Source organism: Taudactylus pleione, unplaced genomic scaffold, assembly GCF_031769625.1.
Source record: "Taudactylus pleione unplaced genomic scaffold, aTauple2 ptg000225l, whole genome shotgun sequence".
Lineage (NCBI taxonomy): Eukaryota > Metazoa > Chordata > Amphibia > Anura > Myobatrachidae > Taudactylus > Taudactylus pleione.
In genome coordinates, this window is record NW_028284627.1 from 9321938 (window position 1) to 9344435 (window position 22498).

A 22498-nucleotide genomic window follows, 5' to 3' on the forward strand; every position below is an offset into this window, starting at 1 on the left:
AGTTCATGTTCACTTAGCACACCGTTTTATAATTGTTATTGTATGTAATAAAACGTTTATACTCTTATGTATAATTTTGGTGTTGAATGCGCAGTCAGTACTTTGTTTTTCAAGTTATCGAACAGGTCTGAGAAGGAGTAGTATCCACGGTTTGCTTATCAGAATGACGACAATACTATTTAAATTATTCACTATATGGTTGGTGTACCTCTGCTGGCCATGACATTCAATCCTCTGCATTAGGCCTCTTTCAAATCTTCCTGGGATTATATTTTTCATCCCACTATAGTTGATGGGGCCAGTCACTGCAGGACAAATGCAATATTCACTGATATTGGTTCTATAGATACCCCCAGGTGTGAATCTCAATACACACACAAAGGATCCCAGAGGTCCTATTCTTACTCCTTACACATATTAGAAAGATTGTTACCTAAATGTCCTGGTATCACATACATCTTCCCCCCCACCCCCAATTGTCAGTGCAGAATGGGTTTCCCCACTCGTTAAAATGTAAAATCTGCACACGTATTTTCCGGCCTCTGCTATTTAGTGCGGGGTTCCCGCAGTAACTTGAATCGGGCAGTGCAATTTATTAGCTGCAGGGTAAACCCTGTCCTAATTGAGTCCTATTGGGAGAAAAGTGCTGTATATAACATTATTATTATGATCATATTACATAATGATTATGTGGCATGCACCTCCATGCTAAATTAATATGTTGGCACTATTAGGCCTAATTCAGAGTTGTACGCAATGCCGATGTTTTAGCAAATAATGTGATTATTTTTTTGCCACTGCACATGAATCTGAATTAGACGGCGCATTCATCAAATTACATTACCATAGTCGTACGCTGCAAGTTTTTATTCGCACTGTGATTGACAGGCAGGAAGCGTTTGGGGGAGGCAAAGAAAAGTGCCAGACACAGGTGTCTCTTGACTGTTTCATTGGCGTATTAAATCCAACATCAGCGATCTCGTATGCACGAAAGCGGGCTCCAGCGTCTCAATTACATTGGCCATTATGAGTGACCATAGACTCACTTGGGAAGTCGAAGTTTGCCGGATCTGCGTCCGATGCTGCATTGTGTACGCAGTTGCGTACAGCTGCGATGGCTCCGGTGGGCATCTCAATATAAATCTCGGTGGCTGTTTCGCACATCTTCAGCTGAAAAAAAGTTGCAGCTGTGGTAGCAATAACATACAACTCTGAATTAGGCTTTATTGTGTCTACACTATGATGCTAAATCTGATATATTTAAACAAAAATGTCTATATTTTGTAACGGATCAATAAACACGCTTTTATTTTATAATTTTTTAGTGGTTGTTTTGGTTTCTAAACAGAAAGAGCCAATAGACAGGCACATCAAAATAAAAAACAAACAAACAAAAAATAATAATCCCAAAACATGACAAAAAGGTGGTACAGTGATACAGTACCCGGGAAAAGAAAAATAATTGTGCGATTTTAGTTTGTCTACTACTAAAAACATTGCTCCATAGATAACAATAAAGTGCTGGTCAGTGAAAGGTAGACGTGCCAGTGCGTATGAACTGGTGATGGAAGACGCTGCCAGAGCTCTAGATGCACACAGGAAGCAGCCCAAAGCCTGAGTGAGGTCAGGTCAACCACTATTATGGTAATGGGTTTGTTGGTCCTCGATGTTACCGCTGTCTAGCGAGGTATTGCGGATGTGAGTAAAGGAAAGTGGGCGGCATTATGTAGTGGTGGGCGTCTGGTTCAAGTGCTGCGGTGTCATTGTGATTGGGTCCATTAGCATATTTTTGCAGTGGCCGGGTGCGTGCTGCATCAGGCCCTGTGAATGGCCCTGATATCTGCTGGGCTAAAGGCTGTCACAAAAACAGGCACTTTATCTGCCAGTGTATGCCCAGCATAACTTTGTAGAATGTACGTAATAACAGTAGCTGACGTACATTCATTGGCAGTGAGTTTATTTGGGAGGAACGTCTCAGGAATGTAGGTGAACCGCATATTTCTTCTTCCTCCATAGGGGACACAGGCTTTACACTGGGTACAGGTTGGAGGAAAGGAGTCTGGGTACCAAACAGTTAACTTTGTCAGGCACAGCCCAGGCTCTCCCTAACCCCTATATCCTGCCCCCAGCCACCTCAGTTTATTGTGCTGGTGCCTGCGATGAGGCACACTGTGGAAGCTGTACTAACAGCTTCATAGGTTTTTACTTTAGTTTTTTATTTTGCTATTGAGTAGGCTGCACTAGGCGTCCTACAGGACGCCTATGCTGCTGCTCCATCACCCCAGCAGCTGCGGCCGCGGCACTGGCGACGTGCCAGGGTCCTTGGCCGGATGCTCCAGTCTCGGTGGAGATCCAAGTCGCAGTCGGCGGAGCAGGGGGAAGGTAAGTGCGGCTCCCAGTTTCCAAGGAACCACGGTATCACAGCTTATCACCAACGGTATGGGAGACACTGGCGGTGTAGGCAGGGGGGACCTAGGTAGTTTCCACATCCTCCCTAGACCACCAGGGCAGCAGGCAGAGGGGCGCCAAGGTGACTGCCAGCCAGGAACCTGCTTTAATTTCCTTGCTGTCATAGGTAATGCTACAAGTGGTGGATCTCAGCTCCTGTGGTAGTGCCCTCTGTGGCTGGCCCTTCAGGTGTGGCCCAGGGTTCTAATGCGATGCTGTCCCTGTTGCTGCCTACCGCTACGAAACCGCCTTGGATGCAGTCCTTTACGCAGTCAGTTCAGGATTTAGCACAAGTGTTTGAGTCCTTTAAACAGATGCTGGTCAGGGACCGCACTACTAAACACAGGCCTACTAAACCTATCAGAGGTTTCTGATGGGGAATCTTGATCTATTCCAGAGGATTCCCAGCCTCAGGTGGACGTAGTTTCCTTGGTTAAGCCAGTTAAATCTGTTTTACTAATCAAGGATACGGAACCAGCCCCTGTATCCAATGCTCCAGTATTTAAATGGCAAAGGAAGGTAGTGTCAGAATTTCCTTCCGCTTGAGAATCTTTTGGGGGAAACCTGGTCTCACCCTAACAAGCGTTTCCCAGTTTCCAAGCGTATTACTACTTTTTATCCTCTGCCAGCTGCTGATCGGACTAGATTGGAATCTTCTCCCCTGGTTGATGCGCATGTTGCCCGCTTGGTTAAGAATACTACTCTTCCTCTTCCTAAATCGGCATCACTTAAGGATCTGATGGGTAGGAAGTTAGAAATTTATCTCAAGTATATTTACTCCAATGCGCGTGCTGTAGCTCGCCCAGCCCTCGCTTCTGCCTGGGTTGCTAAGGCCATCGGTAGCTGGGTTGACGCCCTGGAGGGTGGCCTTACGTCCGCTGCCCACAGGAATGATCTTTTGTCTCTCATGGAGCATGTGCCGGAGGTGGCTTCTTATACTGGGGAGGCTGCCATAGACACTGGTATGTTAACGTCCAAGATGTCGGCCTCTTCAGTGTCTGCCAGGAGTGCTCTCTGGCTACATTCCTGGCAGGCAGATTCTGAGTCTAAGAAGGCCCTCGAGGCTCTCCCCTTTTCTGGGGATGGTCTCTTTGGTCCAGAATTGGACAAAATAGTAGCTACAGTGGTGGCATCTAGGACGGAATACATGTTACACCGCCGGCAGCGCCAGCCCGATGTGGAAGGAAATCCCGATCGTGTGAAAGGTAAGCATTTGCTAACCTAATCTACCCCCTAACCCTAACCCTCCTTTAGGGTGCCTAACCCTAACCTCCCCCCTGTGCCTAACCATAATCCCCCACTCTAAGTGCCGAAACCTAGCCCCCCCTATCCCCGCCATCTAAACCTAAGTCCCACGGGGGGGTGCCTAACCCTAAGTCCCCCCCCCAAAACCCTAAACCTAACCCTCCCCCCCGGGGCTGCCCGCACTTGGCGCCTGGCATCTCTTCCATCGGGATGCCGGGCACCGGGATTCCGGCGTAGGTTAATTAGCCCTCGCCGGGATTCTGTAGTGGAGATGCTGGCGGTCGGCATAGCGACCGCCGGCATCATAAACGAACACCATCAAGGACAGCCTTTCTCCCTTCTGTGGCAGCTCCTAGGTCGCGATCTTCTAATTTTCGGTACTTTCATCCGCAGGGTAAGGCCAAGGGGTGGTCGGCCCTCTAGGTTTCAGTGCTCCTCTGCCAAGGGTTGTAAACCTGCAGGTAAGCAGCCCTGGGCCTCCAGATGGTCCGTTGCCAAGCCAGCCGACAAGCCTTCTGCATGACGGGGCAGGCCTACTCCTGGGGGACCCCAGGGTGGGAGGCCAGCCTCTTCTTTTTTCCAAAGTTTGGAAGGCGACCAAGGAGGACGCCTGGGTAAGAGGGGTAGTATCCCACAGGTACGCACTGACCTTTCGGGAGCATCCTCCAGCTCGGTTTTTCTCCATGGGTCTTCCTGGGGATCGGGAGAAAGCAGGAGCTTTGGAGGGAGTCCATTCACTCTCTTCTGGCCTCCAGGGTCATTGTTCCAGTTCCCGAGTCTCAGCGGGAGTCGGGCTGCTATGCCAATCTGTTTTTGGTCCAGAAGCTGAACGGGTCCTTCCAACCAATTCTCAACAGGTACTTGAGGATTCCAGCTCTATTATTCCAGCCATGGAGCCCAGGGACTTCATGGCTTCCCTGGATATCCAGGATGGCAATTTACATGTTCCCATGCATCTCAATCATCAGCGATTCCTAAGGTTTGCGATCCTGGAGTATCATTTCCAGGTTTCGTTGTTTGCTATTTGGACTGTCCACGGCTCCTTGTGTGTTCACGAAGATCATGACGGCTCATCTTCGGAACAGGGGAATCCAATTTTCCATATCTGGACGACTTGCTTCTCCTGGCCCAGTCTCCGGAGATTCTCAGGGAGCACGTCCGAGTCTCAGTGGATCTTCTCCAGGTTCACGGTTGGGTCAACAATTGCAAGAAATCTCTGACCCCCTCTCAAGAAATGGCAAATTTGGGGGCCTTGCTGAACTCCAAGGTTCAGCAGGTGTTCCTCCCGGCACACAAGGTTCAGGACTTGCAGTCCAGGATTCGGTTGTTTTTGCACCACCGCCAGGTGTCAATTCATTCTTTCATGTAGGTGCTGGGCTCTCTAGTCTCCACCTTAAACATGGTGGAGTATGCCCAGTTTCATTCCCGACCTCTAAAGTTTGAGATTCCATCTACAACAAATTCCATCTTCAGCATAAGTCCCAGGTGATTATTCTCTCTCAGTAAGTTTGTCATTCCCTGTTGTGGTGGCTCCCGGAATCCCATCTTCTCAGGGAACGTCCCTTTTGGGTTCAGGACTGGGTCCTCCTCACCACCGATGCAAGATTTCGGGGGTGGGGGGCGATTTCCTGTCAGCGGTCCTTTCAGGGTCTGTGGTCAGATTTGGATACTGCTCTCACACTGGAGAACTTTCTAGTGGACCTTCCCGCTCCTGTACATCTTCCCTCCAATCGGTTGGAAAATCCCTGACAAATCCCTCCTCGGGTCCTCCGCAAATTGAAGTTGGTGGGAGGCATGATGATCCTAGTGGCTCCCAATTGGCCCCAAAGTGTGTGGTACGCAGACCTTCAAGGTCTCTCTGCCAACACTCCTCTGCATCTTCCACTGTGGCCAGATCTTCTATCTCAGGGCCTGTGCTTTCACCTGGATCTGGTCCGTCTTGCTTTGATGGGGTGGCTCTTGAGACATCAGTCTTAAGAGCTAAAGGATTCTCCAGGTCAGTCATTAACACTATGCTTAATGCTCGTAAGCTCTCTTCGGCTAGAGTTTACCATTGAGTTTAGAAGGCTTACTTTGACAGGTGTTCAACTAGAAATTTTAACCCCAGGTCATTTATACTCTCTCCAATTCTTTCTTTTTTGATATGGGCCTCCGCCTTGCTTCACTTCAGTGCAGATTTGAGCTCTTTTGGTCCTCTTTCAGAGACAGATTGTGCTGTTGCCAGATGTTTGGACTTTTCTACAGGGAGTCCTCCATGTACAACCCCAGTTTGCACCAACGGTGGCTCCATGGAATTTGTCTCTGGTTCTTAGAGCTCAGCAGGCTTCGCCTTTTGAGCCCTTGGATACTGTGGACATTTCTCGCCTTACCTGGAAGACTGTCTTCCTCCTGGCCATAGCTTCTGCCCGACGGGTGTCGGAATTGAGCACTTTATCCTGTCGCTCTCCACTTCTAATCATTCACGAGGACAGAGATGTCCTTTGAACGCAACCTTCCTAAGGTTGTTTCCTGGTTTCACATCAATCAAGAGATTGTGGCTCCTGCTTTCCACGTCTCGGATTCTTCTCCGGAGGAGGCCTCTCTGGATGTCATGTGGGCCCTCTGGATTCATATAGATAGGACAAAGGATCTATGTAGGACAGATGCTCTCTTTGTCCTGTATGACTTTCGCAAACGGGGCTGGCCAGCGACTAAGCAGACGCTGGCCAGATGGGTCAGTTTGACTATTCGCCACGCTTATGCTGTGGCGGATTTTCCTGAACCGTCCGTGGTGAGGGCTCATTCAACCTGGACGGTGTGAAATTTGTGGGCAGTACGACGTGGTGCTTCTGTGGAGCAGCTGTGTAAGGTGGCCACGTGGTCTTCTGCCAATATGTTCCTGAAGTTCTGTTCCTTTGATACCTTTGCCACACCTGATGCAGCTTTTGGGTGAAGGGTTCTAAGCACAGCCCAGGAGAGTACCCTCCCTTGAGGAATTAGCTTTGGGACATCCCAGCATAAAAAGCCTATGAAGGAAGAAGAAAAGGAGATTTATGTGCTTACCTTTTAAATCCTTTTCTTTGATACCATAAGGGACACAGGGCTTCCACTCTGACGCACCTGGCTTGTGGAGCTTGCTCCGTTTTTGGTTCTCCTGGTAACATATCTTGTGTGCTTGGACCTTCTTCTCCTTCTTGCTCCTTGTCTTAGGCTTGTTAACTTAACTGAGGTCGTCTGTGGCTGGGGGCGAGATATAGCGGAAAGGGGAGCCTGGGCTGTGCCTGACAAAGTTAACTGTGTGGTTCCCAGACGCCTTTCCATCAACCTATACCCAGCGTAAAGCCTGTGTCCACTATGGAATCGAAGAAAAGGATTTAACAGGTAAGCACATAAATCGCCTTTTCTCTAGCCTACCTATAGGACACTACATAGGTTTTTCCAAGCATAAAAATTTACAGCCATTTTTTTATAGCTCTCTGTTTACAGTACAGGAAAACAAAACCTGCTAACATATTCTCACAAAAAAAATTGATACATTTGGTGTTCATTCTAGTACTCTGGACCTGTCACAACCTGTGCAGTTCCTCTTTTCTGCCTGGGGTGTCGTTCTCTGCTCTGGTGCTTCTAGAAAAATGGTCAGTATCTCATCAGTTTGTTACATCTGGTGCTTCTAGCACACTCAGCTGAGCAGAGAGCGACACCCCAGGCAGGAAAGAGGAACTGCACCAGTTGCGACAGGTGAAGGGTGCTAGAATGAACACTAAAACATGCATAAGCAATGAAGACAGCTTCAGCTGTGACTCCATAATCAGAAGAGACTAATTCGGGTGGGTGTCTATCTTTATTGTATTCGCACTAACATTCAGGTCGCCAGATTGATACAGTTTTTTAGTTAAAAAATAAAAAAATAAAAAAACATAGGTGTGACTTTGTGATGGTCAATTATGTATGGAGTATAAGTCATTCCGTGTTGGTTCACTTTAAGGACTATGGGATGCAGGCACCAGTGAGATTCCGGTGAGTCTGCCCAATGTTTTAAAGCAGCAATAATTTAAAATGCAAATCCAACCTGGCTATTAACATCTCCCCCTACACCTTATGAAGAAGTCCCGTAAACAAAACGAGTATGGTCCTACAGGTGTTATAACTTATGCTGGACTGGCTTCTGGCTGATAAACTGGATCTGAGGTACAAGAGGGGGATCCCGAAGTTGGTTCTAGATGATCCCTACATGACCACATAAGCTCCTAATTATTATCTGGTACAATGCCACTCACTATACTTTTCTATTTGATCACGGTGCAATTTTATTTCATACTTCACAATAAGATGCCCTTTATTATTATTTAGATCATCATTGGGCATGCACGAATTGTTTTATGCACTGTTGTTAATGGGTTCTTATTTATTTTCTAAACAAGAACATACACACAAAAAAATAAAAAATAAACAAAATCACCAGAGAATCACAGTACACAGAAAAGGAAAAATATATAAATTGTGTCTAGTACTAAACACACCACACAGTAGATGATAATAAAGTAATGTAATTAAAAAGAAATGGAAAAAAAAAAAGTCTTTGAAACCAACTGACAAACAAGCTTCGCTCAACAAAAATGTAAAACTAACTGTTTGGAGCATGTTTTTGGGAGAAGGTAATAAAAAAAACAAAAACAAGAAAAGAACTCTAGATGGATGTGCAAGACTGCCCTGACAGAGTCTGACAATAGCTTTTGGTAAAAGCATTAACATTCACATATAGGCTTTAAAAGCTACACATAAAAATCAGTATTTAAATATATGCACATTCAAGTCATAACATTTTATCACTGTTTTTGGAATGCCATTACTTGCGGTAAACTTTTTTGCAGATCTAGTCCACAAGAAATATAGGGGCTAACCCCGCCCGGCAATGACAGGATAAAAGAAAAAAAACGAAAAAAAACCAGAGTGCGCACAAATGCAAATCAATTATCATCGGTCACAAATACTTTGTAATGTTTATTTAGGTAAGCATGGTTTCCGATTTCCTCACCCCTATTACAGTGACAGTGGTGGCCAAAGCCATCTTAATGACACAATTGCCAGGTAGATGAATATTCATTAACGTTTGGGTCATTAATATTTCATGCAGTCTCACTTCTAGTATAACAATGAGCTCAGAGAAACAGGTCAGATAAGAAGACTTTAACCAAATGATACTTTCCATCTGAAGTGGTAACATCGAAAGTCCACTGTTTTATACATTTGCCCAGCTATCCATAAAATTCCATTTTTGAAATGGTTATATTAATCCTGTGCTTACATTGGAAAGCCACTTAAGACGCACATCCACATGCCGATATTACTGAGCGATTGCATGATTACGATAAACGTGTAATCGCTCAGTAATCGTGCGCTTTTATGACGGAAACGACCAGCGATGCGCACTCCCGCTGGTCGTTTCAGACATCAATAATCGGGTGAACATGTCGGTCAAACTGTCGATAATGATAGATCTGGCATGTTCACAGATGATGGAGGGTGCCTACACTGAACGACTGCCCGTTCAGTGTAGGCACAGCACAGGCTGTGAAACGACTGCACGATTACAATGTCGTAATCGTGCAGTCGTTTTTTGGTCTGCTAGTGGATGTGCGGCATTATTCAGAGTAGGCAGGAAGTACTAAAGTCCTTGATCTGAGTGATTGTCTTTGCACTGTTGTAGAGAAAATGCACACAAATGATAAACACATCATCAATAACCAATATTACACTGAATTGGCAAAAGTCATGGGATAGATACTTAATATCCTGTAGGATCCCCTCTAGCCTGGCGAAGTGCAGCAACTCGACCGGGCATCAATTTCATGTTGACCCATGCTGTCTGGATAGTTTTCCACAGACCCCTGATATTTGTAGGTGCAGGATCTTGGTTGCAAATTGATCTCTCCACGATGACCCATAAATGGTCAATTGGGTTCATGTCAGGTGAATGTGGTGGCCACACCATTCTTTGGAACTCTAAAGAATGCTCCTCAAACCAATTCTGGACAACTTGGGACCCATGATACAATGTATTATCCTGCTGGAATATTCCATCACTGTGGGGGGTACATGAAGTACATATATGGCTGCAAATGTTCATCAACGTAGAGGTTACCGGTCAATGACATGTTCAGGCGGACCACCCAACCCATGCAACGTGAACACACCCCACACCATTATGGAACCACCGCTATCCTTCATGGTACCTTGTTGACAACCGCGGTCCACGGCCTCATGGGGTCTGCCCAACACCCAAACCCCAAAATCATTCCGAAACAAATAGGTACCGTGACTGATCAGACCACGCCACATGTTGCCAGTCCTCCAGGGTCCAATTCGCAACATCACAATCCCAGGTAAAGTCTTGTGTAAGGTGTGTCGTAGTGTTAACAGAAGCACTCTGGTGGGTCTTCTGCTTCCATATCCCATGGAAGCTAAAGAACGCTGCAATGACCTGCTGAATATGTGTCTGGTGCCTCCTGCATTAAATGTGGATGTGATTTGAGCCAGTGTCTCTTGTCTGTTACCATGGACAATTCTGGCCAGACGCTGCTGGTCACAAGCATTAAGCACACATGGTCGGCCACTGCGCTGTCAACAGTGGGTGGTAATGCTTTCCATGAGGTTTTCCCAGGTACACACAACACCATAAATCGATGTATGCTGAATATCCGCACAACTTCGGAAATGGAATGTCCCTTTCGTCGGGCACCCACTATCATCAAGCCCCATTCGAATTACGTTAATTCACTTCGCCTTGCCATGAGCAGCCTAGCCGGTGTCCAAATTGACCCACAAGATGTCAGATTACAAATGGATGCAGGTCTGGGCATGTCCAAGACATCACAGTAAGACGATGCCATCTACCATTACCTTTACATACTGCTATCCCATGACTTTTGGCACTTCAGTGTATAGGGTTTACATAGCTTTTTACAGCGAATGCTTGCATTTAACCGTTGCCATCAGCCCCTGTGCCAGTGGAGCAAACACTCCCAGTTCACCATTATGTCACAGGAAACCAGAGCAGCCAGAAGAAACCCACTCCAGCGTGCTATGCTTTACTATGCAATCCATAAAAGTGGCCATGTTAGTGTAGCTCAGTGCTGAGTGATGTGTCTTTTGCCATTTGGGATTAGGGGAAAGAGAATATACTCCAACACAGTTTACTTTTTAAATCAGTTTCTAAAGACCTAAAAAAAAAAAAGTGTACAGTGCCGATTTATATCATCATTGGGGTTCAATGCAGTCTAAAACAAAAGGATCACTTCGCACTCTGGGCCTGATTGAGAGACGGACGCTATGACAATATTGTCGCAGAATGAGCGATTGTTTGCTATTGCGCACACGCAGCGATTGTTTTGCGACTCCCGTATACAGGAACCTTTTGCAAAGTGAGTGACAGGTAGTCAGTGTTCGGGGGTGATAAGAAGAACGCAGGTGTGTCTGGCCATTTAAACGCTGTTACATGGGCGTGCATAAATTAGTCATTGCGATCTCCTTTGCAGCATGAGAGCTCTCTGATCTCCAGGAGAGCTGCCGAGTCTGCGGCTGGTCAGGCTTACCTTACATGCTTGCTGTCCGTGGATGGTACCAATGCCTACGCTTTGTACGTCGTCGGACAGATATGAGCAGCGGTGGGCGTCCTTATGCTCGGCCACGCTTTGGGCGGCATTAGCATATTTTAGCAACTGCGATCTGTGACAGAATGCAGTTGCATTAGCGTATGTCTCCGAATCAGGCCCTGACTGAATGATAACATTTTTTATTTTTTTTTTAAATAATAAGTCACTTTCATCTGCTATATTATTACCAGCTCCCACACCCCATTATTGTAGGGTGCAGCCGAAAGACAAATTACATGTCAGCAGAAGGGATTCATTCCCACTCATATGTCCACTGGCTGGACTGCGAACTCCAGGATTTTTTTGATAAGCCTCAAAAATTCCAGAAAGGGTCATCTTTAAATGACATGTGTGACTAGGGCCAAAGAACCTCTTTGTATTCAATCTTCACCTTCTGCTTATCTGGATGTCACATATTTTAAGTAGCAATGAATGGAAAAAATATTTGTAGCCAATCAATCATCAATATGCCCACAGCAGCACAAAGACTTCCAGGAGATGAATGTGCTGATCAGACAGGAGGCAGGCATGCGAGTTTGTTAGTGAATATGTGGCAAGAACAGGGCAGCATGTGGCAGGGGCAATGTTGTGAGTGTGGTTGGGGAATAAAGAGAAGCTGCAAGCTACAGACTAAGGGGGAAAATTACTAGGCAGCAGGTTTCCAAAATGCAAAACAAGCCTGATATAGCATTTATTACTAATGCCGTTTGAAATTTAGCAGTAAAAATGGCTGAGAATTGGCAGCATGGAAAACCCACTTTTTAGTTCATATACCCCAAAGGGTTAGAAAGCAGAAGGGATAGGGGACCTCATTCAGAGCCATTCGCAAAATGCGAGCGCTCGCTCTGAATGAGGGCGGCCGCATCTAAAAAATGATCCGGCCTCCTGGCCGCTCGCTAGGCTGTGGGTTACCACCCACAGCTTTAACAAGCAGCCAGGATGAAGGTCGCGATGGTCAAGACCATCGCGACCATGGGGCTTGCGACAAGACCCTTGTGGTAGGGTCTCGTCTGCTGTAAGCCCCAGATAGCTAATAGAGCCGGAAGCTCTCCCACTGACATCACTGGTGATGTCAGTGGGGCCGCCCACAAACGGCAGGCGTTCGTTTGGGAACGCCTCAGTTTGTGAAGCCACCCCCCCGCCACGCCTGCAAAAGGGGGGAGCTGTCGATCAACATCAACAGCCGCCCCTTTTGTAGTGAGACCCGGAGCGAGAGAATTTCTCTCTCGCTCCTTGGCTTGCGCACGCGCAGGGACCAACCTCAACCCACTTGCTAGCGCTGAAGCAATTGCAAGCGGGTCTGAATGAGACCCTGGGTCTCACAACAGTACAGAGTAGTGATATGGGGCTCTGGTCATAATGATGTAGGAAGATTGTTTCATATAGAGGCGCGTTTAAAATCACACAGTCCAACTTGTTTCAGCATCTAGCATGCAAAGATGTACATCCAATCATTATCAATACTTGTAGCTGAGACCTCAATTGACATACATTTTTAATGTATATTGGGAAAGTACTGTATGTGAATTTTTGCAAGAACATCCTAATCCTTTAGGATTGGTTGTCCATGGATACATGAGCACTTGACTTATTTAAATATATATACGGCTGTAATGAGATCTATCCATCCATCTGCAGAGGACAAAAAAACGTAATGTATAGTGTGTCATGATGAAAAAACCTTCATAAGTTAATAAGAAGACACAATATACTAAAGAGTATATGTCTGTAAATCAGATTTTTCCAGTGACAGAACTAGCGAGTGGTGGGACCAGGTGCAACAATATGCCCCCTAACACACACATAGGGACACCTAAATGTGAACAACACTGGCCCTGATTCAGAGCACTCGCTCTGAATCAGGGCCGTCCTTCCTGATTTTAGAGCGGCCTCCTGGCCGCTCACATAGCTGCGGGTGACCACCCACAGCTATAGCGAGCGGCCAAAAAGATGGTCGCGATGGTCAAGACCATCGGGCTTGCGATGAGACCCTTGTGGTAGGGTCTCGTCTGCCGCAAGCCCTGGAGTGCTTTTGGCTCTATCAGAGCAAAAAGCACTCCCACTGACATCACTTGTGATGTCAGTGGGGCCGGCCCCAGACAGTAGGCGTTCCCATGGGAACGCCTCCGTCTGGTCAGCCATGCTCCCCGCACGCCCACCAAAAGGGGGCGTGCTGTCACTCACCATCGACAGCACGCCCCCTTTGTAGCGAGACTCATAGCGACGGCTTGCCAGTCGCTATCCAGGTCTCGCGCATGTGCACGGCGGAGCTGGGTCTGTCGTGCGCATGCGCACTGGCCCAACATCGACCCGCCCACTGTTCAGTAGCACAGATGTGTCCATATAATACTTTTCTACCCTTCTGGAAAAGCCAGGAGGCTCCCGAAAATCCGATGCTGTTCCCGGCTGTCCGGAAAGCCATACAAGTATCCAGCAGTGGCTCCCCGTCCGCCTGGGGTAAAGTGGATGGGCGGCTGATAACGCGATTTGTGCTGAATCGCGTCATTGTAGCCACGCCCACCCACTTTACAATGCCGTTAATAGCAGATTTGTATAGTTGGGATGTGGCTGCAATGGCGCAATCATGTCGTCAAGCCCGCCGCACCGCTGACCTATGCCGTGCCACACCCCCTTACGGTGCTGACCTGCCTGACCTCACCCAGAGGAGGCAGACAGAATTTCAGCAAGTATGGTCCACATACACCTCTATTATACTATTTGGTGCAGCGCAAACTTTGCAACTAAGCTGCTCCAAGTGGGGAATTCCACTGTTTCCTGCACGCCCGTTCAATTGTTGCTGTGATCGGTCGCAGTTACCGTGGCTGACCAAATTTCTGCTCGCACCCTCCTGAGTCGGCAAGCAGAAACGTGTGAATAGTCAGCCGTTTGGGCGCCCAAATGGCACTTTTCACATAGCATCTATTAGTGTAGATGGGTTTAGCCGCTTTACGCTGCAAAACCTGGTGCTTATGGGCGCCCAAAACAAATTGCTCCATCGGGCCCCCATTAATTATCAACACCCAAAAAAAAACAGTGTTTTCCCCAGAAAATTTTTCTAGCCGGGTAGCATGAAGAAGTAGCCAGGTGGGGGCCTACGCAAAAAAGTGTTTTGACCATATAATGATTTAAGCTTAAAATAACATTTGTGATAGGATCACTGGTAAAGTGGTCTGTGGCAGGGACATTTATCCCAGATTCCTGTCCTATGTGTTTAAAATCCCCAGGAGAAAGTCTGCAGTGTAGCAGGCTTGAGTTTCGGCTTTTTGAAAAGCCGGTTTGGGACCTGGGGGTTGTGGGTGAGAGGAGAGGGAGGGCTCCACCCACGGCCACTCCAGGTTTTGGTTCTCGCAGCCTGTTAACAGGCTTGATTGGGTTCCCACCTGAGAGTGGCCAATATAAGCCTAGTGTGTTTAGGGCTGATTGTCTCACCTGGGAGAGCAGACAGGGAGTTTGCTCAGAGACACTTGGAAAACCTGTGAGTACTGTGCTGTGCTTTGTTGCTGGCGAGGGCATTAGGCCCTGCCAGGTTCTGGTAGTGAGGGAACTACCTGTGAAGTTAGTGCCCCGACAGGGCTAGGATTTACGTTTATGTTTTCTTTGTGTTATTTCTGACATTGTACAATAAAGACTGGCGCCGACCAGCTTGTACTTGCATCCAGACTGGTGTGCTGCTTCCCTGCTGCTGTGTGTGTGTGTAAGGAAGGAGTCCTCTACCCAGGAGAGGGACCCCCTAACCTAACTGTGTCACACATTTTATATATTAATTCTCCTCTTAATATTAGAGGACCAGTCGTCTGATTATGAAAAAGCTGCAAAGTCTGTAGGATCTGGTCTTTATTATACAGCTCCCAGATACTGTCCCCACTTGCAGGCTCCCAAAGTGCCGGGTGGTAGGCGGTTACTTGCCGGGTGGTGCACCCGCAAAAAACAGCGTGGGGAGAACACTGAAAACATAATTCATTCATCCCCATAGGGTCTCACCACAGACTTTTTGACAAAATGTGTGTCATTGTTGCATTACTGTGACAAAATTACGGATCACGTGGACAAAGGTGCTGACATTGCATGCAGCTGCTGTGTGCAACTCAGACGCTAACCTGTGTAAATAGGCAAAAGACCAATGTGGTCCAATATGAGTGAGCCGCGCCATGCCTACCACCACGCATCGTTCTTAGGAACTGATTCAGACTCGCTTGCTATGATGCGAACGCTCGTAGCTGGCCGATAGTAGTTTTCTGCGCATGCGTACGCATAGCAATGCACGTGCGCGAACCAGTGCGGGAGTTCGGGATGCGTTCACTCGCTGTGCATAGACTGCCCAGCAGAGTGAGTGACAGGGGAAGCCGTGTGTGGGTGGTGACAGGGGTTGGCCACTGGAAACGGGGAAGTGGAGGTGCGAACTCAAGCGTGCCTGAGTGTATCAACGCCGTTTCAGAGGCGTGCATAATTAAAAGGCAGCGTCATAGTGCACGTCACTTGGTGGGATTTCACTCTGAAGTGATCGCAGTGCTGGCGGCAGGGTATAGTCAACCTCAAGCTCTGCGATCACATCCGATGGTGCTCAATGTACAAATGTTTTCAAGCACTTCCAGGCGATGACGTGTGCAAGTGGGCGTCTTAAGAATGGCTGATGGGCGTCTGCATTCACTAAGTGATCGCTCGCCAAGACATAGTGGGCGTGCTAATGCCGTGCGATCGCCTGCCTTGCTGGGCGTGCGCTGGATGTGCATAGGCAGGGAACGAGCAAACGCATCTAGCGAGCGGCTCTGAATGAGCTCCTTAATTTGTACCAATTCCTTTACAACAATGGGGGGTATTCAATATGTGAGCGAAAAGTCCGTGCTGGACTTTTCACTCCATAACGGAGGTTTGACGGGGATAAAGTATCGGGCGTGCACCCACTTTATCCCCATATTCAATTTGGAAGCTGTGAAAACGGGACCCGGCGGAATGGTATCGGAAAAAATTTGGGAATGTTAGAGAAAGCATCCAGGGACCCCCCTAATGATGTCCTGACATGGGGGGGGATCATGGGTACCCTCATTTTGGCCTGCGGAAGGCAAGTATGTTTTTTAAATAGCAGCGGCAGGTGTTTTTTCCCGACAGGGAAGAAGGGGTGAAGAAGAGCACTTTACAAAAAAAAAAACTAGGTACATCAAATTTGGGGTACATGAAAATGGGTGCAAGCCTATCTTTAAGTCCCTAAGGTGCATTTTTAAAATTCTTCAAAAATGCACCTGTCACTACCACCCGCATTCTTTAAAACACCTGACGCATACTTGGGAACCCCCCCCCTGAATTCATTTAGTTAGTTTAAAATTTGTTCCCCATTTTTTTTTTTTTGTAACCCCAAAATTTAACAAATTTTTTGGGGTGTTTTTTTTTGTTTTTTTTTACATAGATCGTTTTAAAGGGGGCATTCCCAAGGGTGCAGGTTATTTTTTTTAAGCCTGCACCCCTAAACCCCAATTCTGCACTTTTTTTCGCCAGCGAAAGGCTGGTGAAAAATTATGCCCGTTTTTTAACATTGACTTTTGGCACCGGCGAAAAGTCAATGTAATTGAATAAGGGGATATTGAAAATAGGCGAAAATTACATCATTGGCGATAAATTATCGCCGGTAACGGACTTTTCGCCCCATATTGAACATGGCCCAAAAACTCAGTGCAGTGGTTCCCAAACTGTGCGCCGTGGCACCCTGGGGTGCCTTGGGACACTTGCAAGGGTGCCTCAGGTTGATGGTCCAGCACCACATCTAATTATTTATGGTCAATGTAATGTAAATATGTGGACAAACAGAAGCACAAACCTGTTACATTACTGAGCCTAGGGATGACAGGTTAGAACAATTTACTTCACTTTACTACATTTTTTTCTAAATTTCTCAATAACAAACAAACATAGGGGTGCCGTGAAAACAAGGCTGATACTCTAGGGCGCCGTGGTTCAAATAACACTGGCCTAGAACACTATTAGAGACTACAATACGAATAAGATGCTAAGAAAAAAAATAAATAAATACAAAAGTCCGGGAATCACTATGCATGGCAGAGCATCTAAGAGTCTTGCGTCATACAGCGCAAAAAGGATAGGTGTATATTTACAGATAAAAGGAAAGCACACAGTGTGACTATGAACAGTTACTCATTTAAGCTCTTATCTAAAAAGCACTTTGCAAACATACCTTTATTGTACATTGTGCTATAAAACGATGGAATCCCCTTATCTAACATTGGCTCCCAGCCAGCAGATGGAAGTTTGGATGTAAATGATGAAGTATACAGTATACTCCACTGAAACTATGACCTCCCTGTAGCATGCAGCGACACCAACACAACCACTACAGAAACGTAACACATACATGCAGCCAGTCACACTCACAATGCTCATACACAACCAATAACACAAGCTGATAGGTAAGGAGAGGAGCTTCAGGTTACATGTAAATATAATGCCAATACACATACACAGCAGACACAAGCAGTACTAGTAAGCACACAGAAAATGTGCAGTCAGAAACGACATGTCAAAAGGATATAACAGACAGACAATATCTGAGCAATAGCAATGCATAAGTATACACAAAGAGCAAAGACTTATCACAGGGCACCTCCACAGCAGGCAGATGAGCGTGGGTACAGCAAGGACGCCAGCCTGGCAGACATCACCATACAGCCTGTGTGGTTTAGGTGGTAAAAACATGTAGAAGAAGAATAGAGAGCTGCAGAGGAAGGGCAGGGGCAAGCAGGCTGGCTCCTCTCTTCCCTGGTTTTCGTGTCGTCACGGTCATGAGATCGTGACTTCAGATCGCTGGCAGCAACAGAAGGTGGACCGCCTCAGAGAGGCGACAGAAAGGAGGGGCCTGTGGTAAGGGGAGGGGTCTAACTTCGTTACAGCTGGCTGTGTACTATAATGTGTCAGTCTGACTCATTATTAGAATCTGGGTGGGCTGCTGATATTTCCGCCATCGGCGGGCGCCCTTGTTGCAGCGGGCTAGTTCCACCCGATCATTACACTGTAGTACAGGGATGCTAACCTAACTTCTCTTCTATTTATGGTTCTCTATAACTAAATAATATAGCCCAGTAGGTCTGTTCTATGCTGACTAAAGGGGCCCATACATCAGCAATCACATAGAAACCATTCAACAATTCTACATTTTGTATTCCCCTGATTTCATGAATTTCTCAATCCACCAATCTGTGTCCATTCATTACAGATCATTTTTAAGGGATTTGCAGATCGTCTTCAGCAAATTACAGATCTGCCAAACCTGACATGCTCATCCTTTTACTAGTAACGGTTGTGAAAATCGGCTGATTGTTACCATACACCAGCAATCTACAACCATGATTGGTCGGTGATATCCAACATGTTGGATAACCTGATTTACCTGAAACCCATACATTGCAGATATTTCTACACATTCATCTGCAAAACTGGAAATTGCCCCTTAACGCAAATAAAAGATGACCCTGCCAAATATATAAAAACACAAAAGTCTTAATAATAAATAAATATAATTCAGCTCATTAAAGCTCAGTGTCTGCATAAGGATGAGAACACTTACAGGTATTTAGGAAACACAAATTAAAAATGAAGATTTAATTGCAAATAACTTATTAGGTTTAGCCAAAGGATTACATGACATTACAATAACAGCCATGATGATCTGACAGGCCCAATCAAAGAGACAAAACAGAGAAAGGAGGCCACTGGATACAATGGTGGCAGCACTGGCCACAGTAATTACTGGATAAAGCACAAATGAGGAGTACACTAATAACAGCAAAGTAGTGAGTGGGCAGAATAGGGTTGGGTATGGGGTTGGTGCCTAACGCTAACCCCCCTCTCCCCTCCTTAACCTAACCCTCCCGGATGGGGGTGCCTAATCCTAACCTCCCCCCCGATGGTGCCTAACCCTAACCCCCCCTCCCCGCAGCCTTTCCCTAACCCTCCCTGGGGGATGCCTAACCCTAACCTCCCCCGGTGGTGCCTAACACCCCCTTTCCACAGTCTAACCTTCCCTAGGGGGGTGCCCAACCCTACCCCCCCCCCCCTCCCCGCAGCCCAAACCTAACGTCTAAGACTTATCTGGCTCCGGTGTCTTTACGATCGGGATGTCGGCTGTCGGGATTCCGACGCCAGTATCCTGATACATAAGGGGATAGCGGCCAGGCGGTGGGATGCCCGCCATCTCGTCTGCCGGGATATGCACTACATATTGGACACAATAACTACAAGCAAGTGCATTATTTCAGGAGTACAGTGGGCATAACGCAGTGAATAGAATTCCAATGAAAGGATTGGCATCAGTGTACAGGGCAGTATGTCTCTGCAGCGAGTGCAGTGCATTCCAGTGAACACGGTAATAGAAACACAGAATGTAGTTAGAGTGCAGTGGGCCTGATTCAGAGATGTAAGCTAATGACGCTACAGCTGTTGTACACAGCAACTGTGCGGAAATCTGCATAAATGTCGCAGCTGCCGGGATCTGTATGGAGACCCCCACTCCCCGGAATGCACATTGCAAATTAAAGCGACTGCCAACAAAGACACAGCTTGGTCACATATCAGTCGATTATCGAACTTCTGAGTAACTCTAGTCGCACAGAATGGTCACTGGAAGTGCGACGTCAAAGCCAGTTTTTCTGTGAGTAGAATCGCAGTCGCAGGCAGACGCTGCAAAAACTGTCGCTACACACCTGCTGTTTCATCACCACCTCCGCCCACAAACAGTGCCTTTCTGTCAATCGCTGTGAGCGACATCGGTAATGAAAGACAGAAAACCAATAATCGTTCATTTGCATAAACATCTGCACTGCATCCATTTCTGTATCAGGCCCAGTGTACAGTTCTCCAATGAGAACAGTAATAAAAGCACAGCATTGTCTGTATATTCAGTGACTCTGCAGTGCTGGCTGCTACAGTGATAACAGTAATGCCTGTGTATGCAGTGTCGCTTGCTGCAGAGATCACAGAAAAGACAGACCAATATTGTCTGTGGGGAGGCAGTCAGGATGCTGGCACACTGGATGCTGGACGTCAATATACCGATGCCGGAATCCCAATGACCAACAAAATGCCGACACAGCCACCCTGAAGCAAGATACCGATGTCTGCATCACGACCGCTGGCATCCCGATGGTAAATATGCAGTTTAGGGGTAGGCCAGGGATGGGGGTGCCTGTGTATGTAGAGTCAGCAGCTACGGTGATCATAGTACAGTGTATGCAGGGAGAGTGCACTGCAGAGAGTGAGGACAGCAGTGCATGTAGTGAGTGTGCAGTGATGACAGCACAGTGCATGTAGTGGGTGTGCAGTGATGACAGCACAGTGCATGTAGTGGGTGTGCAGTGATGACAGCACAGTGCATGTAGTGGGTGTGCAGTGATGACAGCACAGTGCATGTAGTGGGTGTGCAGTGATGACAGCACAGTGCATGTAGTGGGTGTGCAGTGATGACAGTACAGTGCATGTAGTGGGTGTGCAGTGATGACAGCACAGTGTGTGCAGTGATGACAGTACAGTGCATGCAGTGGGTGCGCAGTGATGACAGCACAGTGTGCGCAGTGATGACAGCACAGTGTGCGCAGTGATGACAGCACAGTGTGCGCAGTGATGACAGCACAGTGTGCGCAGTGATGACAGCACAGTGTGCGCAGTGATGACAGCACAGTGTGCGCAGTGATGACAGCACAGTGTGCGCAGTGATGACAGCACAGTGTGCGCAGTGATGACAGCACAGTGTGCGCAGTGATGACAGCACAGTGTGCGCAGTGATGACAGCACAGTGTGCGCAGTGATGACAGCACAGTGTGCGCAGTGATGACAGCAGTGTATGCAGTGGGTGTGCAGTGATGACAGTACAGTGCATGCAATGGCTGTGCAGTGATTACAGTAATGATAGCACAGTGTATGCAGTTGAGTGGGTAGTGATGACAGTACAGTGCATGCAGTGATGACGGTAATGATAGCACAGTACGGGCAGTGATGACAGTAATGACAGAACAGTGTATGCAGTGGTGAGCAATGATGACAGTAATGTGCATGCTGTGATGTATGTGTATGCTGTGATGACAGCACAGGGTGTTGCTCAGGAATTACCTGGCTGTTGTACTCCCGCAGGGAGGACTCCGTCTCCTCGTGGTTCCCCGGCCTGACTCTCCCAAGCACCGTGTCCAGATCCATATCTGTGCGGGAGGTGAGGAGGAAACTACAGCCAGCCAGAAACCTTTTCTTACATACTCACTGAGCCAGCCTCCCTCACCGAGCATGCGCAGTGCCATTCTCTCTCAGTGAGCATGCGCAGTGACATGCAGACAACCGAACTGATCACTGCTGCTCTGCTCTACCTAGCTTGAGCATTCGTATACAAACACTGATAATACGACTCTACTCAACTTGCTCATTCATACTCGGAGCCTCCTAAACTGCTTGGCATCCCCTCCCACAATAGCTGTGACGGGTATCTAACGCATTGCCCAACCTATGAAAGTGAGGCGGAGTGTGTAATGCAACTCAGTGGGCTGTTGGTGGACGCCATGTTTTTGAAGTCCGGTAGTTCCCATTTTATAGCCGTGTTTTATTTCACCGATAACGGTTCCAGTTATTGGGACAGAAACATCGTTTTAAGTTTCCCCCACTATAATTCAGTCACAGTTCTGTTGCCATTTTTTTTCATTTCTTCAATTTAAACAAGCTTTGTTAACAGCAGCACATTTGGTAGTAATAACGCTCAATTTCATCTGGTTTTAATCAGCCACAGAACCTGTGTAATTCACTTGTGTCCCAAATGAAAGAGATGATATGGCAAGCCTGCTATAAGGCCTGATTCAGAGGCGTACGCTGAGTGCACTCAATGCCGATGTTCTCGTAGTTGAGCGACCACTTGCAGCTGTGCATGCACAAAATAATCTGATAATCCCTTTGATGCATGCATTATCTTGAGTGCATCACAAATGCGTATGGGACCTCTGGTATCAGAACCGGCGAGGGAAAACCATGGGTGTTCCTGGAAGGTGGCCTGAAGTGATTACAAATAATTTGGTCATGTGGGCATGATATAGGGGTGTCGCTGGCCTGTCAATAAAAGCTGCTGCGTTGTCAGATGCAGAGCCACGCAGGCCATTGTCTAGACCGAGTTCAGACGGAGACACTGCACAAGCAATAGG

At 47.1% G+C, this 22498-nt stretch overlaps 1 protein-coding gene across 1 annotated transcript in view; it reads right to left on the bottom strand.

Annotated features, from left to right (window-relative positions):
* Positions 1 to 21815, bottom strand: part of RIC8B (RIC8 guanine nucleotide exchange factor B) — a 95701-nt gene extending 73886 nt beyond the window's left edge. The window contains exon 1 of the mRNA XM_088478924.1: positions 21432 to 21815. Within this exon, the coding sequence (XP_088335050.1) occupies positions 21432 to 21515 (84 nt within the window). The 5' untranslated portion in view covers positions 21516 to 21815. The remainder of the gene's footprint in view (positions 1 to 21431) is intronic.
* Positions 21816 to 22498: the final 683 nt, after the last annotated feature.